The following is a 20,077-nucleotide window of genomic DNA, read 5'->3' as shown; positions in this document are numbered from 1 at the left end:
CCCCCATTCAATTCTCTGAATACTCATCCACAACCGAAAAATCAGTCCAAATACCATCCCCCAGCTTAACACTCCCCAAGTCATATAACGAGACATTATACGGTACCTCGAGACTAGCCACATCAGCATGCAATAACACAAAAGATCCATGAACTTGGGTGACTAGACATACCCAACAAACTGAACAGGAGGGTAGCTCTGCGCTGAACGAAAGGGTCCGAATTCCTCGATTCCCAGTTCACTGAATTTGGTTTCTACTCTGGCGTTCGATATTGTTAGACTTTGGATGTTTCTGTGTAATATGGGGATAAGGGTGGTAGCACAGGTCCCAAATATCTTTGCCGTATTTTTCGTAGGCTGCGGGAGTGTTGTAGCCGATTGCGAGTCTCTAGATGAGTCTGTTAGATATTTTAGAAGACTTGGTTAGATTTCGGAAACGCACAACTTGAGTCATTTTGCACCAGACTTCTTAATCCTCTTGGACATAAGAACTCTCCAAATCAGCGGAAACATCTAACCGTTAAATATCTCAATCCAATCCATGCTTCCATTTCAATTGCTCCAGTTGAAACGGAAATTCTACAGACAAGGCGGCTATATAGCATATCATCCAATGCTCTTCTTTCCCTCTGGTCCCGTTGATGATTGGGTTTGAGGATATGCATGTATGCGGTGGTTGTGCAGAATATGATGTTTGCTGACCGTTGGTTGCTTGCCCTAACTGGTACAAGTACTTCTGGGTGTAAGCATCCACATCGCTGGTATTGCTATTGGACTCCTTGAGCTGGTGCCTTCGTGTTGGTGAAGAGGTGGCTATTGAAATGTCAAGTGAGATTGTCTATGTACGTAAGGCTGAGTATGTGCCTGAATAGTTGGTCATTTCTGGCTTCCGGGCTTATTCCGTGTCGTCAGCATGCGACTATTCGATGCTGGAAACGGGAAATCGGGTATGGAAGGATAAATGCCTTGTATGCTCATCTACTTGTTTTCGCTAAGGCTATCCCGTGGCTTATGTGAGATCAGGTTATGTTATGCTCACGTTTCGGAAGATCTATACATATGGTGGCCCTATATATATAACCGCAGGCTATTGATAGCTAATGGAGCAGTCCTGGTTGGACGGACCATTACTACTACTATAATTATGAAAACCGTTTAACGGTAAACTCGGACGGAATACACGGCACGGCGATTATAATCGGGAAGGGATTGTAGGACAGTTGTGAGAGGGTCGAGTCATCGTTGATCATGCCGGGGATTTGGTACGGGATATAGCAGTTGCTGTGTTACTTATGGTTGTGTTACTCGATCATAAGGCTGAAATCAAGAATCACATTCTGTCATTATCTCATTCTCGTCTCATCTCATCTCATCCATCATATCTCATCTCTCGTATCATCGTCCACATCCTCCGCAATAACCTCGATTTCTCGCTTAAACAGGGCAGGTCTATTCCATCAGCACACTTGGTCGACAATATAATCAGGTTCCCATAAAACAAACCTTTCCACACGCGTTGCAAGTCTTAGTCTCACCGGGGATACCGGCACCGCAGGAGGGGCAGCTTTTGTGGGCGGGCATGATGATCTATAGAAGTCAGTTAGTTGGTATTCTCGGGTAGATAGTAGATCAACCCACATACGTTGGGTACCTTGGTGGAATGGTAGTTCTGGTATGTAAATAGGTTCGTTGATAGGGGTGTTTTGGAGAGAAGATGTTGGATTTGAAGAAGGGAAATTGCTATCGTGACCCCGCTTATGGGTGAGTCAGGATTTGATTTGGTTGTTTGTGATTGGTTGGTTGGTTATGGGGTTGTTTGCTAGTTTATTTTTGGGGGTACATGTATACATTCACTTGAGTAGAGGATATGAAGTGATATCAAGTCGTCTCTGTACAAAGCGTTGGCGTGTGGTCATCCTGTCTAGGACTCACTGCGTAGGCAATCCTTGGGTCATCCCGGCCCGAACCGAGTGAAGGCCTAGGAACTTAACTACATATTTTCCCAACGCATCTTGTCATTATCTGCACACGGTAAAATGGCGACTATCATAAAACCTAAGTCTCTCCTGCTGACACCGAACCAGATCCCCTCAAGGTCAGAATCGTCTGGATATGTGAATAAGCAAGTTTCGCCTCCTGCTTCCTCGCCAAAAGATGAGCGGTCCTGAGCACGTTCTTGATCTGTCTACCATTCAGCGCCACCTCCGCCATCTGGTCAAGCTCTTGACTCGAGAAGCCTCCGATATACGCATCGCCAAGGAATTGCGTCCAGATTTGCCGTCTCGATGCCGTATTGAGTTCCGGATAACGCAGAGACACATGGATGCGGGATTCGAAGGCAGGGTCGATATTCTCCGCGCGGTTGCTCGTAAGGAACAGGAATCCCTAAATAATGTGTTATTGGTGTTGCTGGGTGTGGGGGGGGGTTTATAGTTGCTTACCTCGTAATATTCGAGCATTCTCAGGAAGATGGACACAAGCTCGTTCCGTCCCAGATCGGTCGCATTACGCGCTTCCATGAAGACGTCAGCCTCGTCAAGCAAAAGAACAGCATTCCACCTTGGAACAATGGAAAGGATGTCTTTCAAGCTATCTTCGACCTTTGAGGGGCTCGTTCCAAGATCACCTGCGCTGAGTACGTAAAGAGGTACTTTCATGACCTCTGCAACGCTCTCTGCAGTAAGAGTCTTTCCCACACCTGGGGGGCCACTGAGGAGCATGATGACACCGCGGCCTTTCCCTTGAATAATATCATCAAAGCCATCGAGGTTCTCAGAGTGGGCATCAGCAAATGCAAGGATCAGCTGCTTGAGATCTTGCTGCGCATGAGGCAGTACCAAGGAATCAAATGCCCGGGCATCCCATTTGATATCTTGCACGTCGTCAATGTAGAATTCCAGCCACCTTTTATCCTTCAGGGCATAGCCGCGAATTATGGGAGTTGAAAGCAGTCGCTGATCATCGGAAAGCTTGTCTGCTATGCCAGAATCAAGGTATATTTCATCGTCTGGATTGAAAGTAGTGTATGCTTTCGTGTCAATGACAATGCGGCTTCTGATGCTGACTTTCATCTCTCGATTGAAGAAGTAAGTCTTGGCGATGCCCTCATACTGCTTGTAATGGTATCCCCGGTGATCCTCCCAGAGCTTTCCACGGGCCGTCAGGTGTCTCCGGATGGTGGCATGGTCGCTGTGATATACTAGAGGGAAGGCTGGCAGCGCTGAGATAGCTGATGTTCCCTCATAAGCAGGCACCGACATTTCGTGTGTCACGTAGCCGAACCCATCTCCATCGAAGTCAATGTATTTTCCCTCCATGTCAAATTTCCCGCTCTTGGGGTTTATATCGCCCGATTCAAACGAAAAGGCGCGCTGGCGACCGTCCACAAGGCTGAAAATAAAGTCACCTGGCTCGAAGATAGTCCAGAGGAGATCATGAGATATCACACCGTTCGCAACAAGGTTATTCCTAGAAGATATAACATCGCGAAGCTCCTCATCTAGTACCCTGTAAAGCAAGTCAACATGAGTCTTGGTTGTCACGTCCTGCTCGTTGTCCCTCGCTTCCACAAAACGTTCCCACCGGTGGACAAATGGTTTGAACGGCCGGTTGAACTCGACACGGTCAAGCTTCATTGTAATGCCGGGATATCCTGTCATCACATTGTCCAGGAACGTCTTGAGCGGTTGACTCTGCACCACGATCGACTGGACCTGGAGAGATTTACGTCCATCATAACACTTGACATTCCGTGCAACCAGCGCGTACTGGCCTGATTCTTCATTCTCGGCAGGCTGCACGAGGTCGTCGGGGTATTCTTTTGTCCATGAGGATCGACCTCTCGCATCGGGTTTGGTTTGGTATAGGTTGTGGACTTGGCAGATGGAGCCCGTCGAGGCGAACTGGGCAGATTGTTGTTTTTCCTCTGAAGGACACATTAGTTAATGTGCAGACATTGCTTTGGAATCAGATGGCCTACCAGTAGAGATATCTCCCATTTTCAGCAGTTGTGTTAGACAAGAGATATACTGGAATGTCATTGTGAGACCAAAGGCATCTATTCTACATTTATAAGTTTGCCATTACACTTCGTACTTTGCCCGAGCAATCCGCCATGAGTCACGAACGAGGGTCCATTGCATATCAGCCTGATGATCTACATAGTGGTGCTAGATAGCGACACTTCCGTGGCAGTGCGCGGAGATGTAGAGCCTCAATACGAGACAAAAAAAAAAAAAAAAGTACATGGTAAGCAATAGATCTGCGCCGCTAGCCCAGGGTCGGACGTAGGCTGTAGCCTTGCATCAACTCTCTAGGCTTCAGCCTTGATGCGATACGTGTACAGTGTCAATTTCCTCGACTTTCTATCTTCCATGTTTATTAGTACTTTTGTCAAACCCATCATTGACTCAAAATCATGACTTACGGGATTTCCCACAGGGGTATATACCTCAAAGAAAGGATACAATTCATCTTGAATTCGCATTCTTTGTCCTCCAATTGGTTGCCGGCGTGTTGCCCCTACTACCGGTGTAATATCATTGTTTTTTTTTTTTTTTTTTTGTTTTGTTTCGGTGTCATTTCTCCCACGGACAAGGCAAATAGGGCAACTGCACTTGGCCCTCAGTCAGGCTGTGAATGCAATGCACTTAATGTATTCACTTTCAAGTCGATCTCATGATGTGATAAAAGTAGATAGTAACATATTTCGATATCACGGTATCTATTCCACGGTTTTATCCTGCATATGAATTCTTCCGGCGACGACATCAATGCTGTTGTTGAATCTCTTAAAGGTCGAGCTCCATTCTGCGATTCTTGCACCGCTGAAATTATAAAAAGGCTATAAGTGTCAGGAATGCCACGATTTCTCTTACTGTGATGAATGTTTTGCCGATGCATCCTTGATTCACCCAGGTCATACTTTTACTCTTATGGCCTTCCTAACCTATACAAATGTTCCGAGCCATGGGCAGCCATCGAGGAAAGGCGGTCGTAAGTCGTGGACTAGTAAGTGGGCTCGAGTTCCTTCTTCATCTTCGGGCGCGAAGTCGCCGTTGATTCCCAGTCGTCAATTTCTCTGCGCTTCGTGTTGATACTTGGCTGGCATGTGGGAATATAGCATCCCTGTACGATCTGATATGGCATACAAGAGCTAGGGGGTGGTTGCATCGGAGTAACGTGCGCCTACATGGTCGTGGGCATCTATCAACTTACCCGTAGTATATAAGAAAATCACGGCCAATGCACGACCTTCAGCAACTGTGACTGGATGCAGCGTCATGCTCGAGGATACCACCTCACCCTTTGGCGAGGTCAGAGAAGGCACATTAATTATCGAAGGACCCTTTGCACCGATGAAAAATGGATAATTGACGATGTCAATCATCTTCTGGAAAGGCAGAACATCGGACCAGCACGGCTACAGAGCGGTGACAACAGCAAATGGATGCGCATGATGTTGGTACATGTTTTGGAGGCAAGACCAAGAAATTCAACGATGAAACGGAGAAATTCGAAGATTTCCCCCCAATCTCTGGGGCGCTGTGTGGTTTGATTACCTTCACCAGGGGTTGGCGAATTGACGGCAACGAGAATATCGAGGGCTCCTGTTGAGAAAGGTGGACAAATATTGATGGGGTCCTTGGATCAAAGAACCGGTCTGGGCGAAGTGCGACGAGTGGTCAGGATGATTCTACAGTTATACTGGGCGTGACTACACCAGACCACATGGTCAGAATCCCGTGACATCGGAAAAAAAGAGTCACCGGACAGAACCAAGAAACAATCCTTTGAACTACTGTACCCCGCATCCGAACTGCGGAGTCTCCAGACAGAGGAAAGGACCTTATGAATAACTGGGGTATACACTGAATAATGGTCACAGAAGTGTGAATAAAGCACATGCCCTCCTCCCCGACTCGGCAGGTCCACTTCGGGCAATGTAGGACAAGGAACCGGTTGCAACAGGATCTAAGCCGGGACATATAGGGAGGGCTTTGTTCTGACCAACTGAAAATGCCGCATCGGAATGTCTGACATTCCGACTCGGAAGCAGTGCAGGATTGGTTTTGTAGGGAGTAGTCAGGAGTAGTCCTAAAGATGGGCTATCATTATCAATTATGGAGCAGGCTAAGCTCTTGTTCTGATGCATCTCGTGCAGCACTACGTAATCTTTCCCGAAATGTCTTCGCCTTCCCGAGTCCTGCGGTCGAGACCGTTTGTCATTGTAGACCGCATTTACTACTCCCTTCAATACGGAGCACAAACTATCGATTCATGGTCCCTGCTTCTACTCTACAGAGTACTCTCCAAGAGTACTGTAGTGGCAACGGAGAAAAGGATCTTATACTAGTACTACCACGTACCATACAAAAACGACAGCGGCAATAAGTTCTCCCATTGATGCGAAATCAGGACCAGCGCGTATTCTGATTGGCTGCCCGCAAGGGTACCCTCGGCCCAGCGACTGGATGGCTATTATGTAAGTGGGGATGGTCGGTAACCAATCAGAGCATCGATGGTGCTCCCCTCGACCGGCATTTCGTCACGAAGCCGGATCACTACGTTTGCATGGCATTATTGTGTTCTAGTTGTGGTGAATAGAATTCGTTTCGGGTTATTCGTTTCTTTGCTTTACTCTGGTTATCACTATGGACTTGGTTGAACTTTATAGACCGTAACGTCATTACTGCGTAGTCGTGGCCATCGTGACAAAATCATTCTTTCCTGTTCTACTCTGTATGGGACAGTTATAACTTACTTTCTCCTGCATACCTGCACCAAAAATCACGCGTGATTTTCTCGCAATTCCACCCAATCCCCCCCCCCCCCCCTGTCTATTCCTTTATCCATTCTTAGCGCTTCCGTAACCTATTCGTGCCCACTCGCAATAATCTGGGGTTTTACTCGGGTCTTTTCGGATCATCGCCACTAGTCCGACATCTCCCGTGTGGAGAACCCAAGGCAAACCGCCTCAACGGCTGCTCTCCAACTCGCGAACCACCGAATCATGGCCCCTTCGCAGAACATTCATATACCCCCGGGTCCCCCGAGAGAATCTGGTCCTCTCTATTCAGATTTCTTTGAACAACAAGTCGCAAAGCAGCGCAATAACAATTATCATTCTACTTCTCTCGCCAATATGGTTGCTACTTCTGTGAATCGTACCGCTCTCCACCCTGGTGGTGTCCAGTATGTCTTCCTTCTCCCTTCTACTACTGTCTGGACGTGGCAACTAACTGTCCCAGGCCGGGTAACCGTCACACTGAACTCGAGGAGGAGCTCCATGAGCACGCACACATTGACTACAACCGTGTCGCTATTGTATGTCTCTCCTCTTTTTGTCAAGTCTTATGCCTGTATACTAACTAGTCAGATCGCAAACCCCTCTGTCCCTGCCCTCTACGAAGATGCTCTCGTCTACGAAACCGGCTCTGCCATCACCTCAAGCGGTGCTCTCTCTGCCTACTCCGGTGCCAAAACTGGCCGTTCTCCCTCAGATAAGCGGGTCGTCAAGGAGGAATCGTCAGAAAACGATGTCTGGTGGGGACCCGTGAACAAGCCCATGACCACTGATGTAAGTTTTCTTTGTTACATTTTCTTTGCCCATGCACTCTCCCTTGCGTCGTCGCGGTCAAGCTTTCTGGCAGCGGCATTTTTCCAATTTGCCATGAAAAAATGCCGCTGCTATGGATACTTTGTGACATGTCTTCCTGCGACGTTTGAGGCATTTATGCATCCCTTATCGTGTACAACCCGAAGATAGGGGCATGTGACCAATTTGCCTTTTTAGGCATAGCGTGATCCGCATACTCCATCAGCCGCATCACGTGTCATTACATCATTTTATAGGGCTGAGGCTAACTAAACTCCTTCAGGTCTGGCGGATCAACCGTGAACGTGCTGTCGACTACCTCAACACCCGTAACCGCATCTACGTTATTGACGGTTACGCCGGTTGGGATGAGCGCTACCGTATTAAGGTCCGGGTTGTTTGCGCCCGTGCCTACCACGCCCTCTTCATGCGCAACATGCTTATCCGCCCCAGGCGTGAGGAGCTTGAGCACTTCCACCCCGACTACGTGATCTACAACGCTGGTTCTTTCCCCGCCAACCGCTTCACCGAGGGTATGACCTCGGCCACCTCCGTCGCCATCAACTTCGCCGAGAAGGAGATGGTTATCCTCGGTACCGAGTACGCCGGTGAGATGAAGAAGGGTGTCTTCACTATCCTCTTCTACGAAATGCCCGTCAAGCACAACGTCTTGACTCTGCACTCCTCTGCCAACGAGGGTCAGAACGGCGATGTTACCGTCTTCTTCGGTCTGTCGGGTACCGGCAAGACCACTCTCTCTGCCGACCCCAAGCGTGCTCTGATCGGTGACGACGAGCACTGCTGGACTGACACTGGTGTCTTCAACATTGAGGGTGGCTGCTACGCCAAGTGCATCGGTCTCTCTGCTGAGAAGGAGCCTGACATTTTCAACGCCATCCGCTTCGGATCGGTTCTGGAGAACACAGTCTTCGACCCCATCTCCCGTGAAGTCGACTACGATGACAACACCCTGACTGAGAACACTCGTTGCGCCTACCCCATTGAGTACATTGACAACGCCAAGCTCCCCTGCATTAGCGACAACCACCCCACCAACATCATCCTGTTGACATGCGATGCCCGTGGTGTCCTGCCTCCGATCTCCAAGCTCACCACTGAGCAGACCATGTTCCACTTCATTTCTGGTTACACCTCCAAGATGGCTGGTACTGAGGACGGTGTCACCGAGCCCCAGGCCACCTTCTCGTCTTGCTTCGCTCAGCCCTTCTTGGCTCTGCACCCCATGCGCTACGCCCGTATGCTTGCGGACAAGATCTCGCAGCACAAGGCCAACGCATGGCTCCTCAACACCGGCTGGGTTGGTGCTGGCGCTACCACTGGTGGAAAGCGTTGCCCGCTCAAGTACACCCGTGCCATCCTGGACGCCATCCACAGCGGCGAGCTCGCCAACGCCGAGTACGAAGTGTACGACGTCTTCAACCTGCCCGTTCCCAAGAGCTGCCCGGGTGTTCCCTCGGAGCTGCTTAACCCCAAGAACAGCTGGACTGCGTCGACAAGCTTCAAGGGCGAGGTTAACAAGCTGGGCAAGTTGTTCAACGACAACTTCACCAAGTACTCGGATCAGGCAACAGAAGATGTGATTGCCGCTGGGCCGGTGGTTCAATGATTTCGTTTTTTATTGTTGTTTTCCTTTGTTTGCTTTGGGTTAAATAATTGCATGGCGTGAGTTTTGATATTTGTATTCATTTTTATGTACAGAGGAAAAGAATGATATCATTGATACCTGAATACTTTATCCTATTCTTTACTCCGTACTTCATACTCCGTACTTGAATCTGTAATTGCCTGTAGCATCGTGACTAGCATGCTTAGGCCTCTGATGATGATGATAAGATGCTTGCCACAACCATTACCGACGAGACAGCCACTACGCATCTATCTCGGCTGACAGGAAAACCAGGAAACCGACCCCGGGAATTAGATCTAGGTAAAAATATTTACCGGCAGTTTCCCGCGGGATCCATCATTGGCAGTTACACCCCATTGAACTAGTAATTATGGGCTGGTGATTGGCCTCATCAGCCACGGTCCGTGGACCCGTGTGCTAACAACAGTAGCGACAAAACACATACCGGACCGTCACCCGAGGGGTACCCCCATAACGGAAGAATATAATTCAGTGGTGACAGGGATGCGGGAGAAATGGAACCGTGCTAGTATACACCGTAGTAGCATGTACCAAGGCAGATGTATATCCTCGGGTGAGATTCGGGCGGAGGGAATACATCCTTTTACTTCCATAGTATCTGATACTAACTAGTATCAGTATCAATTATTCTGTTATAGTACTCATTATCAATGGTTATCAAGATACTAAACTGGCACGGATATGTACTCGGTTCATGCTATGGCTATACGGGGTAGGATATCGAGTGTCGGGATCCCGGTCGGTTCTCGTGGTTACTTAAAACGGACTAGCGGGTGACAGGAAGGATGTGTACGTGTAATGTATTGTTATGTAAGTTACCGGCCCCGCAGTTTATGACGTTTTTGGGGGAGGTTATTATCGTTGTATTATGAGTGCTTGAGAGTATGAGTATTGTAGAATGGACAATGGATGATAGAACAGTTAGTATAAGTGTACATGTTGGGTATTGTTAATTGCAGAGAAGTATGCGAGAGAATGGATGGCATTGGTAGTATATAATGCCGTAGATAGAAAGAGCATACAAGTATAGGAAAGAGCAAGCACGCAGTTACCCAATCGGGCAGATCCGTCGCTTTCCGTTGTTTCGTCGGTTATTATATCTGGCTAGAAGGTTGACGTCCTCGCCTCATCTCCTTTCCATCTCTCCTGCTCTCGTCTTGGTTGCGTTTTCGGTTCTCTGTTTCGTTCCCGAGCTGGTATATATATACTCGCCTACCTCGTTCTTCTTGTTATTGCTTCTGCTTCTGTGACGTTGTAATACTTCCATCTCTACGGTAGGTGCTCATCCTCATAGCTCTCATCCAGGCTATATGATCATCCACTAACGTCTACAGCCATGGCTACCGTCAAAGAAGCAGCTCCCTCCCAGGCCCAGCCTGCCCCCAACTTCCTCCACCACCCCTACACCCGAGCAGCCCTCCCCTTCGTCAACGGCGGTCTTGCAGGAATGACTGCTACCGTGGTTATCCAGCCCCTCGACATGATCAAGGTCCGTCTCCAACTCGCCGGTGAAGGTGTCCGCACCGGCCCCCGTCCCTCTGCGTTTGGCGTGGCCCGCGATATCATCGCCACGGGCAAGGTGGCCGACCTCTACACCGGTCTGTCCGCTGGTTTGCTGCGCCAGGCAGTCTACACTACTGCTCGTCTGGGATTCTTTGATACCTTCATGAAGACGCTGAACAAGAATGCCGAGTCTGCCAACCGAGGCGTGTCATTTGGCGAGCGTGCCGGTGCTGGTCTCGCTGCCGGTGGTATTGCCGCTATGGTTGGAAACCCAGCCGATTTGGCTCTTATTCGCATGCAGTCTGATGGGCTGAAGGCTCCTGAGAAGCGTGCGAACTACCGTGGTGTTATTGATGCTCTGGCTCGTATCTCGAAGACTGAGGGTGTTGGTGCGTTGTGGGCTGGTGCTTTCCCGACTGTTGTGCGTGCCATGTCGCTCAACTTGGGCCAGTTGGCGTTCTTCTCCGAGTCCAAGGCTCAGCTTGCTTCGCGGACGAACCTGTCGGCTCAGAACCAGACGTTTGCGGCTTCCGCTATTGCGGGATTCTTTGCTAGTTTCTTGTCGTTGCCGTTTGACTTTATCAAGACGCGTCTGCAGAAGCAGCAGAAGGATCCGCAGACTGGGAAGGTGCCATACAAGGGTATGTTGGACTGTGCCGGCAAGGTCATCCGGGATGAGGGTTGGTTGCGGTTTTACCGTGGTTTTGGCACGTATTATGTGCGGATCGCGCCTCATGCGTTAGTGTCCCCACACCGTCTGCTTTAGCTGTTCTTTGCTGACCCACTGCTCCACAGGATGGTGACGTTGATCGTGGCCGATTATCTTCGCATTCTCACCAAGTAATCTCTTCGGATTAACTTTTTATATTGGTTCTACGCTGTGTTCATTTGTCTGGAACAGATGAATTGCTTGGACGGCGGCTTTACTTTTTCTGATTCTTTTCCCTCTGATTGTCTTTATGCGACTCGCGATGACTGTCATGCTGACGACACGTCCTTTCTATCCAGCGCGTTTATTATGTACTGTTAGTCTGTTATTATATACCCCGCGACCGGTGTGGTCGGGATAGCTGGTCAATCGAGATATTCAAATCTTTGTGTGCTGTATAGCAATTGTATTCACAGTACTCTGATATGTACAACTAAAGAGCACTGGGAGCACGAGACATGGCCTTTTCTTGCTTGACCCGAACAGGCTGCGCTTCTTCTTCTTCTTCTACTTCTTCATCATCATCATCGTCATCATCATCTTCATCGTCACTAGCAACCGTAATGCCGGATTTTCGCTGAGCCCTGCTTCTCTTCCTCCGATTGCCTTCTCCCCGATCCTCGTCCTCATCCTCATCTTCATCCTCCTCCTCCTGCTGTCTCTGCATCCTCCTAACCCTTCTCTCCAAAACCGCATCCCTCTTCAAATCCTCCTGCGTCAGTACAACCGAACAAACCGGACACTTGACCGCACGGACGCGATTCCTCCGATCCCCACCATCACCCGGCACCATCATCGGACTATGCGCAACCATATCCATAATCGCCTGCTTCTCAAAACTATGCGGGCACTTCCTCGACGTCAACGGTTCTTGGAAAGTAAGCAGCGTCAACGGACACTTCAGCGAAACACGCTCGCTTTCAATAGCAATATCTTCATCATCCTCAGCCGGTGTGGATTGGTGCCGGCGTGTTTGCGGTCTCTGGGATGGTGGAGGGGCTGCGGCGGTGGATGGATCTTCGAGGTGTCTGAACCAGGTTGAGGCGTGTGGGAGAGGGGGGATGTCGTCGCCGGGGTGCTTGGCGTCGTGGACCATGCGGTAGAAGCCGATGTAGGTGTTGTTTGTGGAGTAGCGTTGGGTTAGGGAGAGGGTGTTCCAGTTTTGGGTTTCGGTTGTGAGTTGGTGGGTTAGTTTTTGGCTGGGTGGTTCGACGGCTTGTTGTTGGGTTTCTTGGTAGTCTTCGTCTTCTTCGTCTTCGTCTTCTTCGTCTTCGTCTTCGTCGGAGTCAGGATTGGGGTTTCGTCTTCGCCGCGTGTTACGGGGTTGTTGGCGCTGTGTAGTCGTCGACGCGGTTTCTGCTTCTTTGCCAAGGTCTGCGAGGATGGAGATAAGTCCACCGGCTTTGACTTCTGTATCGACGATGCCGCGCATTTCAGACTCGAGTTTCTCGGTTATAGCGTGGACTTGTTCTTCTGTTCTTTTGATGCGCTGGACTTCTTCATCCTCTTCATCTCCACCATCGTCATCTACCTCACCATCATTCTCATACTGGCTTCTGGATCGCTTCCTCGCCATATACCTCGTATACCGCTCCCTCGCATCAGTCAATCGCTCATTAACCTGCGCCGCCGAGTCACCCAGTTTTTCGACTGCGTGCGTGATATGTGTTTGGAGGGCTTTGAGTTTGTGCGATTGGGCGAGGTTTGCGAGGGCGTGTTGGGAGTTTGCTGTTAGGGGTGCGAGGGGGGGTTCGTAGGGGGGGAGTTGGGTGTCGAGGGTGGGGATGTCATTGTCGTTGTCGCTGGTGGCGGTGTCAGTGGTGGAGTAGCGGCTGTGGCGAGAGGGTGTTGGCATTGCTGTTGGCATTTTTGTGGGTTATATGGAGTACAGAGTACTCCGGTGATGCGGTGCTTTGGGGAGTACAAGTATGTATGTGTGTGGAGGAGAAAATACTACTGGAGTAGGACGCGACGCGATGCGCTAATCTGTTTTGGGAATCATTGTTTAGTTAGTGAACGTAATCCACAAGCGAACGGCGCATCTCTATATTGCATACTAAATGGCCCTTTTTACAACCATGATATCTCAACCACTAATAATTAGAAGAAGATAATATCTTAATAAAATAAAAATGTATATATTATAGACTTGTTTATATATGGAGTATACGATGACACGGTTAGCGGGGCGCCAGAAACGGCTCCCATTGAACCGCGCTTCTGCCGAGCCCTACCGCCTGCTGTCAACGGGAATACCATTGCCCTTTGCGGTATGGCGCCTACTGTGTCAGGGATAGCGCCGCCTCGCGCCGCTTTTGGGCCGCTCACATGCCGCCTCAACGCATCTGTTGCATCTATAAAAAGCCCGATGTCTCTCCCTCGAAGGACCACGCACTTTTGAGTTTTTGGTTATTAGTGTTTGTCGCTTGTTTCCAACATATGATGCACCAGTGGCATTTCCATCCTGGCCTCGCCGCTTCAGAGCGGCCGTTGGTAAATGTACTATACTGCACAATGATGCTGAAGAGGCATGGCTCAGACACAACTTCCCTAGAACAATCCTTGATTATGAATGGAAGATATTTCAAGGACATTCTTATTCAATTTATAACTTTTCGTCTTGATGGTATCTTTTATTTGAAAGTATACAAAACGCTAGGCATTCAGGGTGACATCTGTCGAGCTCGCCTTGCACAGCGATCGACAGAAAAAGGGTCCAACTCCATTGGGGGCTGGACCTAGGAGCCCAGGCCGAATTTCAGGCTTAAAGTATTGTAAAAGTGCCCAGCAAGGCTGATGGTCAGAGGTGATGAGGCCTTGCTTTTCTCCCCAAGTGCTGTGATCGGAACCCCTACAGGGAGTGACATAGATGAAATAATCCAAAAATTGGGCTCTGGATATCTAGAAGTGAAAGTCAGAAGCAGACTCACTGAAGATGGTGGAAGAAGCATTATGTCTTCCTGAAAGCTGATATGCTGGTGTTTGGATTTAATGGCTGGGTGTGACAACGATGATTTTTAGGCTCAAATTGAAGAACTACGTCTTTTTCATTAGAAAAACTCTATAAACATTGCATGGCTACTATTGTTTGGTCTTGTATTTCTGAAACCATAAGGTACTACAATGCCGCGACCGAGGCCCATGGTCCCTGGGACAACACCCTCGCTTGACAATTAGCCAATATCCTACCAGCGGACCCATCCGAGGGCTCTGAAAGCACGATACAGACGACTAGTAGCCAGTTCCCAGGCCGAATAGAAGTGCTACCAGGCCTGGAGGCCCTAGCAGCGGCGCAATCTCTTTCTCCTGGGCTAGCAATCTGGTCAGACGGATCAAGATTAGAGAATGGCAGGTGTGGAGCGGGACTTGCATGGCAAAAACCAGGAGGAGCCTGGAAGACTCAAGGGATCCCATTGGGGAACTTAAAGCGGAACAACAGCTCTTAAGAGCCCAGAATGCAGAACTATAAGAGGAGATCCAAGCCCTGCGTTCCGAAACCGAAAGGCGACAACTGAACACGCCCCTAGCTAAATCATGGGCTGCATATACACACATCAGGTCAGCCCTGCTGAATGCAGAACCCACCAAGTACGCACACGTGGCAAGCATTGGCACAACAAAGACGGGATATATAATCACATTCAAAGACGCCCAGTCAGCTGAGACGGCCCGAAACAACACTGAGTGGCTGGAGGAACTGGGAAACGACACTAAATTAGTGAGACCATGATTTGGCATTGTGGTCCACCGCATTCCACTTTGAAGACTTTGACTTAGATGGAAACAAGAGACAGGGAATCGAGAAGGTCCTAGAGGAGAACGATCTTGTTGAAAAAGGATTCCAGATTGAGGATATCACATGGTTGAAGAAGAAAGATAGGTCCGCATTTGGCCAAGTGGGTTGGTAGCAAATTCCATGCTTTCTCAGCGAGTTTTAATTCCGTGAATACTCTTATATGTCTATTGAGGTGTGCGAACCCTTTTGGTGACTTCCCGCTCAAAGTCTGTCCCTACCCTCCAGTCTGTCCCTGCTCATTTTAGTAAGAAGTGATTGTGGGTCTGCGACACCGAAGAGGTCTGCAGCGCGACGAAATGGTGTCGCGGGTCGAAGGGAAATATAAGGCGTTTCTGGCTTTGATATACTATGCTTTATGGGGCCCGATTTTGGGTTGTAGTCAAATGTTTCCTGGCATGCTTCAAAATACTTTATCACAAAGCCTTAGAAATAACCTCTTGTAAGAAGGCGGCCGAGAAGTGATTCTATAAAGTCAATATACGTACTGTAACTTAAATGTTCTACTTGATCCATTTTCGGCCCTAGATATAATCAATATTCTGCGTCTTTCAGTCTTCTTAAATACATAGAACTAAAGTCAAATTCTTCTGCATTTTTACTGTCCGTCGCATAACTTTCATTGATTGCGAGTTTAGCTTATCTAGGAATGGCTAGGTTTCAAGCCATTATTCCACATCAGTGATTAACTCTTAATTACTGAGCTGGCGATGGTATGAATACAGGGGATATAGGTTCTTGGCTCAGATACCTAGCTAGACAAGTCAATCTCTCATGATTTTATTTGCCGCTTTTAATCTCCATTTTTCGGCGCCATGATGAAATTTAATTATCTTCACAAACTCGGCTGCCGAACCGGATGCTCAAGGGAAGTGCATTAAAATAATGTCGCTTTAGGCTCCATGCTCCTCCTGGTGTTGCTAGATACAAAAATTCATCCTTACAAGTTGTCAACACCTTTCTCAATATTGACTGTAAAAGGGAAAATCTTACATTCAAAAGTTCTTTAGCCGACTCCGTTTTTGACTTTTCTATGAACCCACGAGCTGGACTTGATAGCGCAATTTTCAAAGGAGCGACTCCTGAAATCAAGGCAGTTTTGTCACTGAGACAGATAACAATGAAACCAACGGCTGCTACATCTGACTTCCAGTTGCTCAGCATGTTGCTGTTTAGCATACTGTCTCCAATGTTTGCTAGAGATATCATTAGCCCTTCATAGAAATCAAGGGCAAGATTTTGCCTACCCAATTGTATCTCTCCTTTCTTGTTTAGGAGGACATTGCTGCAGTCAACCGAGCCGTGTAATATGCTGAGCTTGAATGAATATAAATGAGACCATCTAGAATCTCTCTGCAAACAGTGGCTATATCCGCCTCACTGAAATCCACGATCCCTGCCAAGCAGCCTAGTGGAATAGCTAAATGCACGTACTCATAGACTAAACAAATCGAGCTGGATTCTGTGTAGAAGTCTGTCAATGACACTAGATGTTTGTGCGAAGCTTCCTGAAATGGCCATGACTTGGGTATTTGGCGTTTCTTTATCAGGAAAGTAGGAAATTCTTCGACATCCTTTAGAGCAATCACCCCATAGCCTGCTTGATCAACATTATATGACTTATGGTACTTAGCCTTTGGTTATTCTTCCTTCACAGTTGAAAGAGACGGGCCATTTCTGTGCGCTTTTGTTGGAATTCCAAAGCGATATGAGCGATCAATGAGTTTCTGGGACCTTGCCGTATTATCTCGCTCAGTAAGAAATTTACCACTGCGCTTTTGTTGAACAGAATCATCAGCCCATAATGATTCTGGCAAAACTGTCTGATGTTTGGAGCTTTCCCTCATCACCTCAGGTTGCAGTGGAGCAAGCGCTCTTCATGCCAAGGCAGTTTGCACTTCAGAAAGTAAAAAAAGAACAAGAAAGAGACAGGATATACGGGATGTTCTAAAATGGGTTCCAGGATTCTCCAACAATTGGCCGCAACACGAGGCCATGAGTCATGACAGGCATCAGGGAGCCACATATTTTTGGAAGGGATGAGCTGTTAGTGTCGCTTATTGCTTTTAAAAGAAGGGCAGTATCAGTGAATCATGTGCTGATTATCAAGTTATCAACCGTAGGAATCAGTATGTGTCAATACTATGCTCGGAAGGATGTCATAGGCACCATTCGGAGTGAATAGAGGAAGAACTCTGATTCTAGATATCTATCTATCGTACGGCCTTTTTATAAACAATCTGGCGGCCGTCAACTAAGCGCAAAAGGGAAGGTCGTTGCGAAAGAAGTTCAAAGAGACAAAAGGAGTACAAAGTGCATTATGCGTGTATGCGGTGGCCATAGTCAAAGGATGCTGGCTGCATAGCCGTAATCCCCGGTCCTATTATCTCTCTATCATATCCTCTGTGGATACGATTAGGCATGAGCAAGAATTACGTCGTAAATAGGCGGGCAATTCAGGCTCTGATTGGTCAGTCGGAGCAGCGAGCATATCAATCAGTCTTCAGCGTATATGGAAGTCAACAGTATGTATATGGCCCTTTCATTAGAGTGTCAAGACCTATGGGCCTAGTTCCACAAATCTATACTCTCCTGGCGCACTGCAGTTACTCTGAAGTCTATATATGCCCAATTACGTAACATTGATAGGTTAGAATTTAGATTACTCGTACTTCAAAAGTGTTGTTAACTAGGAAGTTTATTGCAGTCAAGGTTCCACATGGTAAAATATTTCACTCCCACTGGCGCTCCATGATTTGAGATCTTCTAAATCAAAGTATTGTGATAGACGTGATGTAATTGTATGCAGGGCAGGGATAATCTTTTCCCTCACCTCCTTCAATCTAACTTCATATAGCTAGGTGCCCATGGAATTTCTTGATATTGTTGACCACAGAGGTCCTAACTATCTGGGTATCGCCATTCTTCTTGCCCTTTTTTCTGAGAAGATCAAAGATTATGTTTCTCCCATAGTCTAGATGGTTTCTTCTTCCTCCTTCCACGGCTATATAGAAATGTGCGTCTGCCAGTGAACAAAATAAGAGCAAAAAAAAAAAAAAAAAAAAAAAAACATGAGACCCAGATTCTAGATGCATGAAAAGAGATCTATCATGTGTCCCAGCATCCTTCAAATCTTTCTAGCCCTAGAATGTATGTTCGCTCCTAGTTGCAGCAAAATGTGGACTCCTGCCTCAAACCCTGTGTCAATCGCTGTATGCAGGGCCGTTCTCCCCGCATTGTCGTATGCATCAATGACGGCATGATCGCCCGCGCAGTAGGCTAATAGCATCTTGAGCAGAGCCTCCCGTCGATGTAACACCGCCCAATGAAGCACCGATCGGTTTCGGCAATCCACGCTATCGATCCGCGCTCCATGCGACAACAGCGAGCTCACCACATCTTCGTAGCCACCAACGGTGGCGTGCATCAGAGGCGTTACCCCGTCGCTGTCCCTCTCATCACAAAGTGGGTGATATTGGAGGAGCATGCGTACGATTCGGTTATGTCCCCTTTGGGCTGCCATGTGGAGCGGACTCATCCAGCCTGTTGTCGCTGCGGAACCGGACCCTTCTTCCATTACTGAAACGATAAGATTGGGAATAGTGTGAGACTGGCTTCTGGGTCTGATATTATCGAAGGGGGGGGTGGAGTTTCCACAGACGGGTGCTCCGAGAATCTGATGTTCGGGCTTCTTCGAGCCCATAGAAAGATCGGTGGAAATCATGGCGTCGGTATTTGTGTCACAAAAGTTGTCCATGTCAGCGAAATTTATATCGTCTAGGTGTGTATTGAAGGCTGTTGCTTCCAGGCTGTCAGCTGGTTCGGTCCATTCAGTGACCGGGATGGTAGGAGAGGTGAGGGATCCGAGGCTGGAGACTTCCTCGGGGGTGAGTTCGGGACAAGGCAGCTCTGGAGGGGAATCTGTTGCTGTGTTTCTCAGCTGTATTGCGGCTGCTTGCTGATTTTGTCGTTCTGGAGATTGAGATTACCGCGTTAGCCCTTTCGTTCTTCACCAATTTCCACGAAACCTTTTCTAGGTATCTGCGACGGGGCCTCACTAACGACGAAATCGGCGCTGTGCTATTCGGTTCTGTGCGCGACGACGCTCCAGCACGTCGTGGTCATCTTTACACTCCATCTATGCGGGTATTGTAAATCATGGTTTAACTAGTCCCAGTGGAAGCAGATCAGTAGAGCTGACCAGCTCCGCGTGAAGAGCAAGCCAGCCACAAATATATATTTGAGTACACAAAGTATCATGGCAACCTTGAAAGTCGATCACCAAAAAAAAAAAAAAAAAAAAAATCGAGATATACAGGTTCGTACTATTGTCGACTTCGTATCCCGTTTCCCCTTCATGTCCAATTAAGATCAATACTGGTACTCCGGTGCCGCAGACGATTCGGATCCTTCTGATTATCATCATGTACAGCCCGGTAGTGATGATGTAATCAAGTTCCAGAGATTCACTAACGTAATCCACGGCCGAGCCGTCCACACGGCCGTCCCGTCCACTTCCTCCGCAACCACCACGAATTTGAAGCTTTGCAACCACTAACACCATTGAATTAAAATATATAACAGACAAAATATCTAGCTATTTATTAGGGCAGCTTCTTATTGTATGCCCAACAGTCCCACAGCCACTACAGCGTGGTGAAGCGCGTTGACGAGGCATAGGTGTAAGCTCATCAACCTGCTCATTAAGCTGTGTATCAAGCTGCTGTATATGCTCACGGCCTTCTTGTACAGAGATAAATAAATCATTCCCTAGAGAAGCACGTTTCCTTGCCTTCTTCTTTATTT

At 48.1% G+C, this 20,077-nt stretch overlaps 10 protein-coding genes across 10 annotated transcripts; 2 read left to right on the top strand and 8 right to left on the bottom strand.

The window, feature by feature from the left end:
* Positions 1 to 7: 7 nt before the first annotated feature.
* Positions 8 to 454, bottom strand: ASPGLDRAFT_33914 (uncharacterized protein; the record flags this gene model as incomplete). Its single annotated transcript, XM_022544375.1, has 4 exons — positions 8 to 113; positions 173 to 259; positions 324 to 388; positions 443 to 454. The coding sequence occupies 4 exons, from the start codon at positions 452 to 454 to the stop codon at positions 8 to 10; spliced, it is 270 nt and encodes an 89-aa protein (XP_022402701.1).
* A 1,238-nt stretch (positions 455 to 1,692) lies between these two features.
* ASPGLDRAFT_45003 (ATP-binding protein) lies at positions 1,693 to 4,012 on the bottom strand. The gene is made up of 3 exons (XM_022546141.1): positions 3,980 to 4,012; positions 2,442 to 3,925; positions 1,693 to 2,385 (listed from the first exon to the last, which is right to left on the bottom strand). The coding sequence occupies exons 1-3, from the start codon at positions 3,996 to 3,998 to the stop codon at positions 2,056 to 2,058; spliced, it is 1,833 nt and encodes a 610-aa protein (XP_022402700.1). The 5' UTR covers positions 3,999 to 4,012; the 3' UTR covers positions 1,693 to 2,055.
* A 1,608-nt stretch (positions 4,013 to 5,620) lies between these two features.
* ASPGLDRAFT_1302552 (uncharacterized protein) lies at positions 5,621 to 6,091 on the bottom strand. Its single transcript, XM_022540952.1, has one exon. It carries the CDS (start codon positions 5,985 to 5,987, stop codon positions 5,685 to 5,687), a length of 303 nt encoding a protein of 100 aa, XP_022402699.1. The 5' UTR covers positions 5,988 to 6,091; the 3' UTR covers positions 5,621 to 5,684.
* Positions 6,092 to 6,844: 753 nt separating this feature from the next.
* acuF (phosphoenolpyruvate carboxykinase PCK1) lies at positions 6,845 to 9,320 on the top strand. The gene is made up of 4 exons (XM_022546140.1): positions 6,845 to 7,194; positions 7,251 to 7,326; positions 7,379 to 7,579; positions 7,881 to 9,320. Exons 1-4 carry the CDS (start codon positions 7,013 to 7,015, stop codon positions 9,222 to 9,224), a joined length of 1,803 nt encoding a protein of 600 aa, XP_022402698.1. The 5' UTR covers positions 6,845 to 7,012; the 3' UTR covers positions 9,225 to 9,320.
* Positions 9,321 to 10,417: 1,097 nt separating this feature from the next.
* Positions 10,418 to 11,762, top strand: ASPGLDRAFT_1301792 (putative mitochondrial dicarboxylate carrier protein). Its single transcript, XM_022540944.1, has 4 exons — positions 10,418 to 10,431; positions 10,492 to 10,540; positions 10,601 to 11,507; positions 11,565 to 11,762. Exons 3-4 carry the CDS (start codon positions 10,603 to 10,605, stop codon positions 11,611 to 11,613), a joined length of 954 nt encoding a protein of 317 aa, XP_022402697.1. The 5' UTR covers positions 10,418 to 10,431; positions 10,492 to 10,540; positions 10,601 to 10,602; the 3' UTR covers positions 11,614 to 11,762.
* A 149-nt stretch (positions 11,763 to 11,911) lies between these two features.
* Positions 11,912 to 13,345, bottom strand: ASPGLDRAFT_24164 (SUMO ligase MMS21; the record flags this gene model as incomplete). The annotated part of the gene is made up of 1 exon (XM_022543365.1): positions 11,912 to 13,345. The coding sequence occupies one exon, from the start codon at positions 13,343 to 13,345 to the stop codon at positions 11,912 to 11,914; it is 1,434 nt and encodes a 477-aa protein (XP_022402696.1).
* Positions 13,346 to 14,175: 830 nt separating this feature from the next.
* On the bottom strand, positions 14,176 to 14,491 carry ASPGLDRAFT_44997 (uncharacterized protein). The gene has a single exon (XM_022546139.1). It carries the CDS (start codon positions 14,427 to 14,429, stop codon positions 14,217 to 14,219), a length of 213 nt encoding a protein of 70 aa, XP_022402695.1. The 5' UTR covers positions 14,430 to 14,491; the 3' UTR covers positions 14,176 to 14,216.
* A 31-nt stretch (positions 14,492 to 14,522) lies between these two features.
* On the bottom strand, positions 14,523 to 15,139 carry ASPGLDRAFT_1301692 (uncharacterized protein). The gene is made up of 3 exons (XM_022540943.1): positions 15,118 to 15,139; positions 14,849 to 15,017; positions 14,523 to 14,789 (listed from the first exon to the last, which is right to left on the bottom strand). The coding sequence occupies exons 2-3, from the start codon at positions 14,890 to 14,892 to the stop codon at positions 14,597 to 14,599; spliced, it is 237 nt and encodes a 78-aa protein (XP_022402694.1). The 5' UTR covers positions 14,893 to 15,017; positions 15,118 to 15,139; the 3' UTR covers positions 14,523 to 14,596.
* Positions 15,140 to 16,272: 1,133 nt separating this feature from the next.
* On the bottom strand, positions 16,273 to 17,209 carry ASPGLDRAFT_44995 (uncharacterized protein). Its single transcript, XM_022546138.1, has 4 exons — positions 17,163 to 17,209; positions 16,927 to 17,133; positions 16,568 to 16,890; positions 16,273 to 16,467 (listed from the first exon to the last, which is right to left on the bottom strand). The coding sequence occupies exons 2-4, from the start codon at positions 17,116 to 17,118 to the stop codon at positions 16,374 to 16,376; spliced, it is 609 nt and encodes a 202-aa protein (XP_022402693.1). The 5' UTR covers positions 17,119 to 17,133; positions 17,163 to 17,209; the 3' UTR covers positions 16,273 to 16,373.
* Positions 17,210 to 18,302: 1,093 nt separating this feature from the next.
* On the bottom strand, positions 18,303 to 18,770 carry ASPGLDRAFT_44994 (ankyrin repeat domain-containing protein). Its single transcript, XM_022546137.1, has one exon. It carries the CDS (start codon positions 18,756 to 18,758, stop codon positions 18,399 to 18,401), a length of 360 nt encoding a protein of 119 aa, XP_022402692.1. The 5' UTR covers positions 18,759 to 18,770; the 3' UTR covers positions 18,303 to 18,398.
* Between the last annotated feature and the right edge of the window lie 1,307 nt (positions 18,771 to 20,077).

The sequence above is a fragment of the Aspergillus glaucus genome (assembly GCF_001890805.1).
Source record: "Aspergillus glaucus CBS 516.65 unplaced genomic scaffold ASPGLscaffold_6, whole genome shotgun sequence".
NCBI lineage: Eukaryota > Fungi > Ascomycota > Eurotiomycetes > Eurotiales > Aspergillaceae > Aspergillus > Aspergillus glaucus.
The sequence above is the reverse complement of the archived record's forward strand: the minus strand, read 5'-3'. Positions and strand labels throughout refer to the sequence as shown.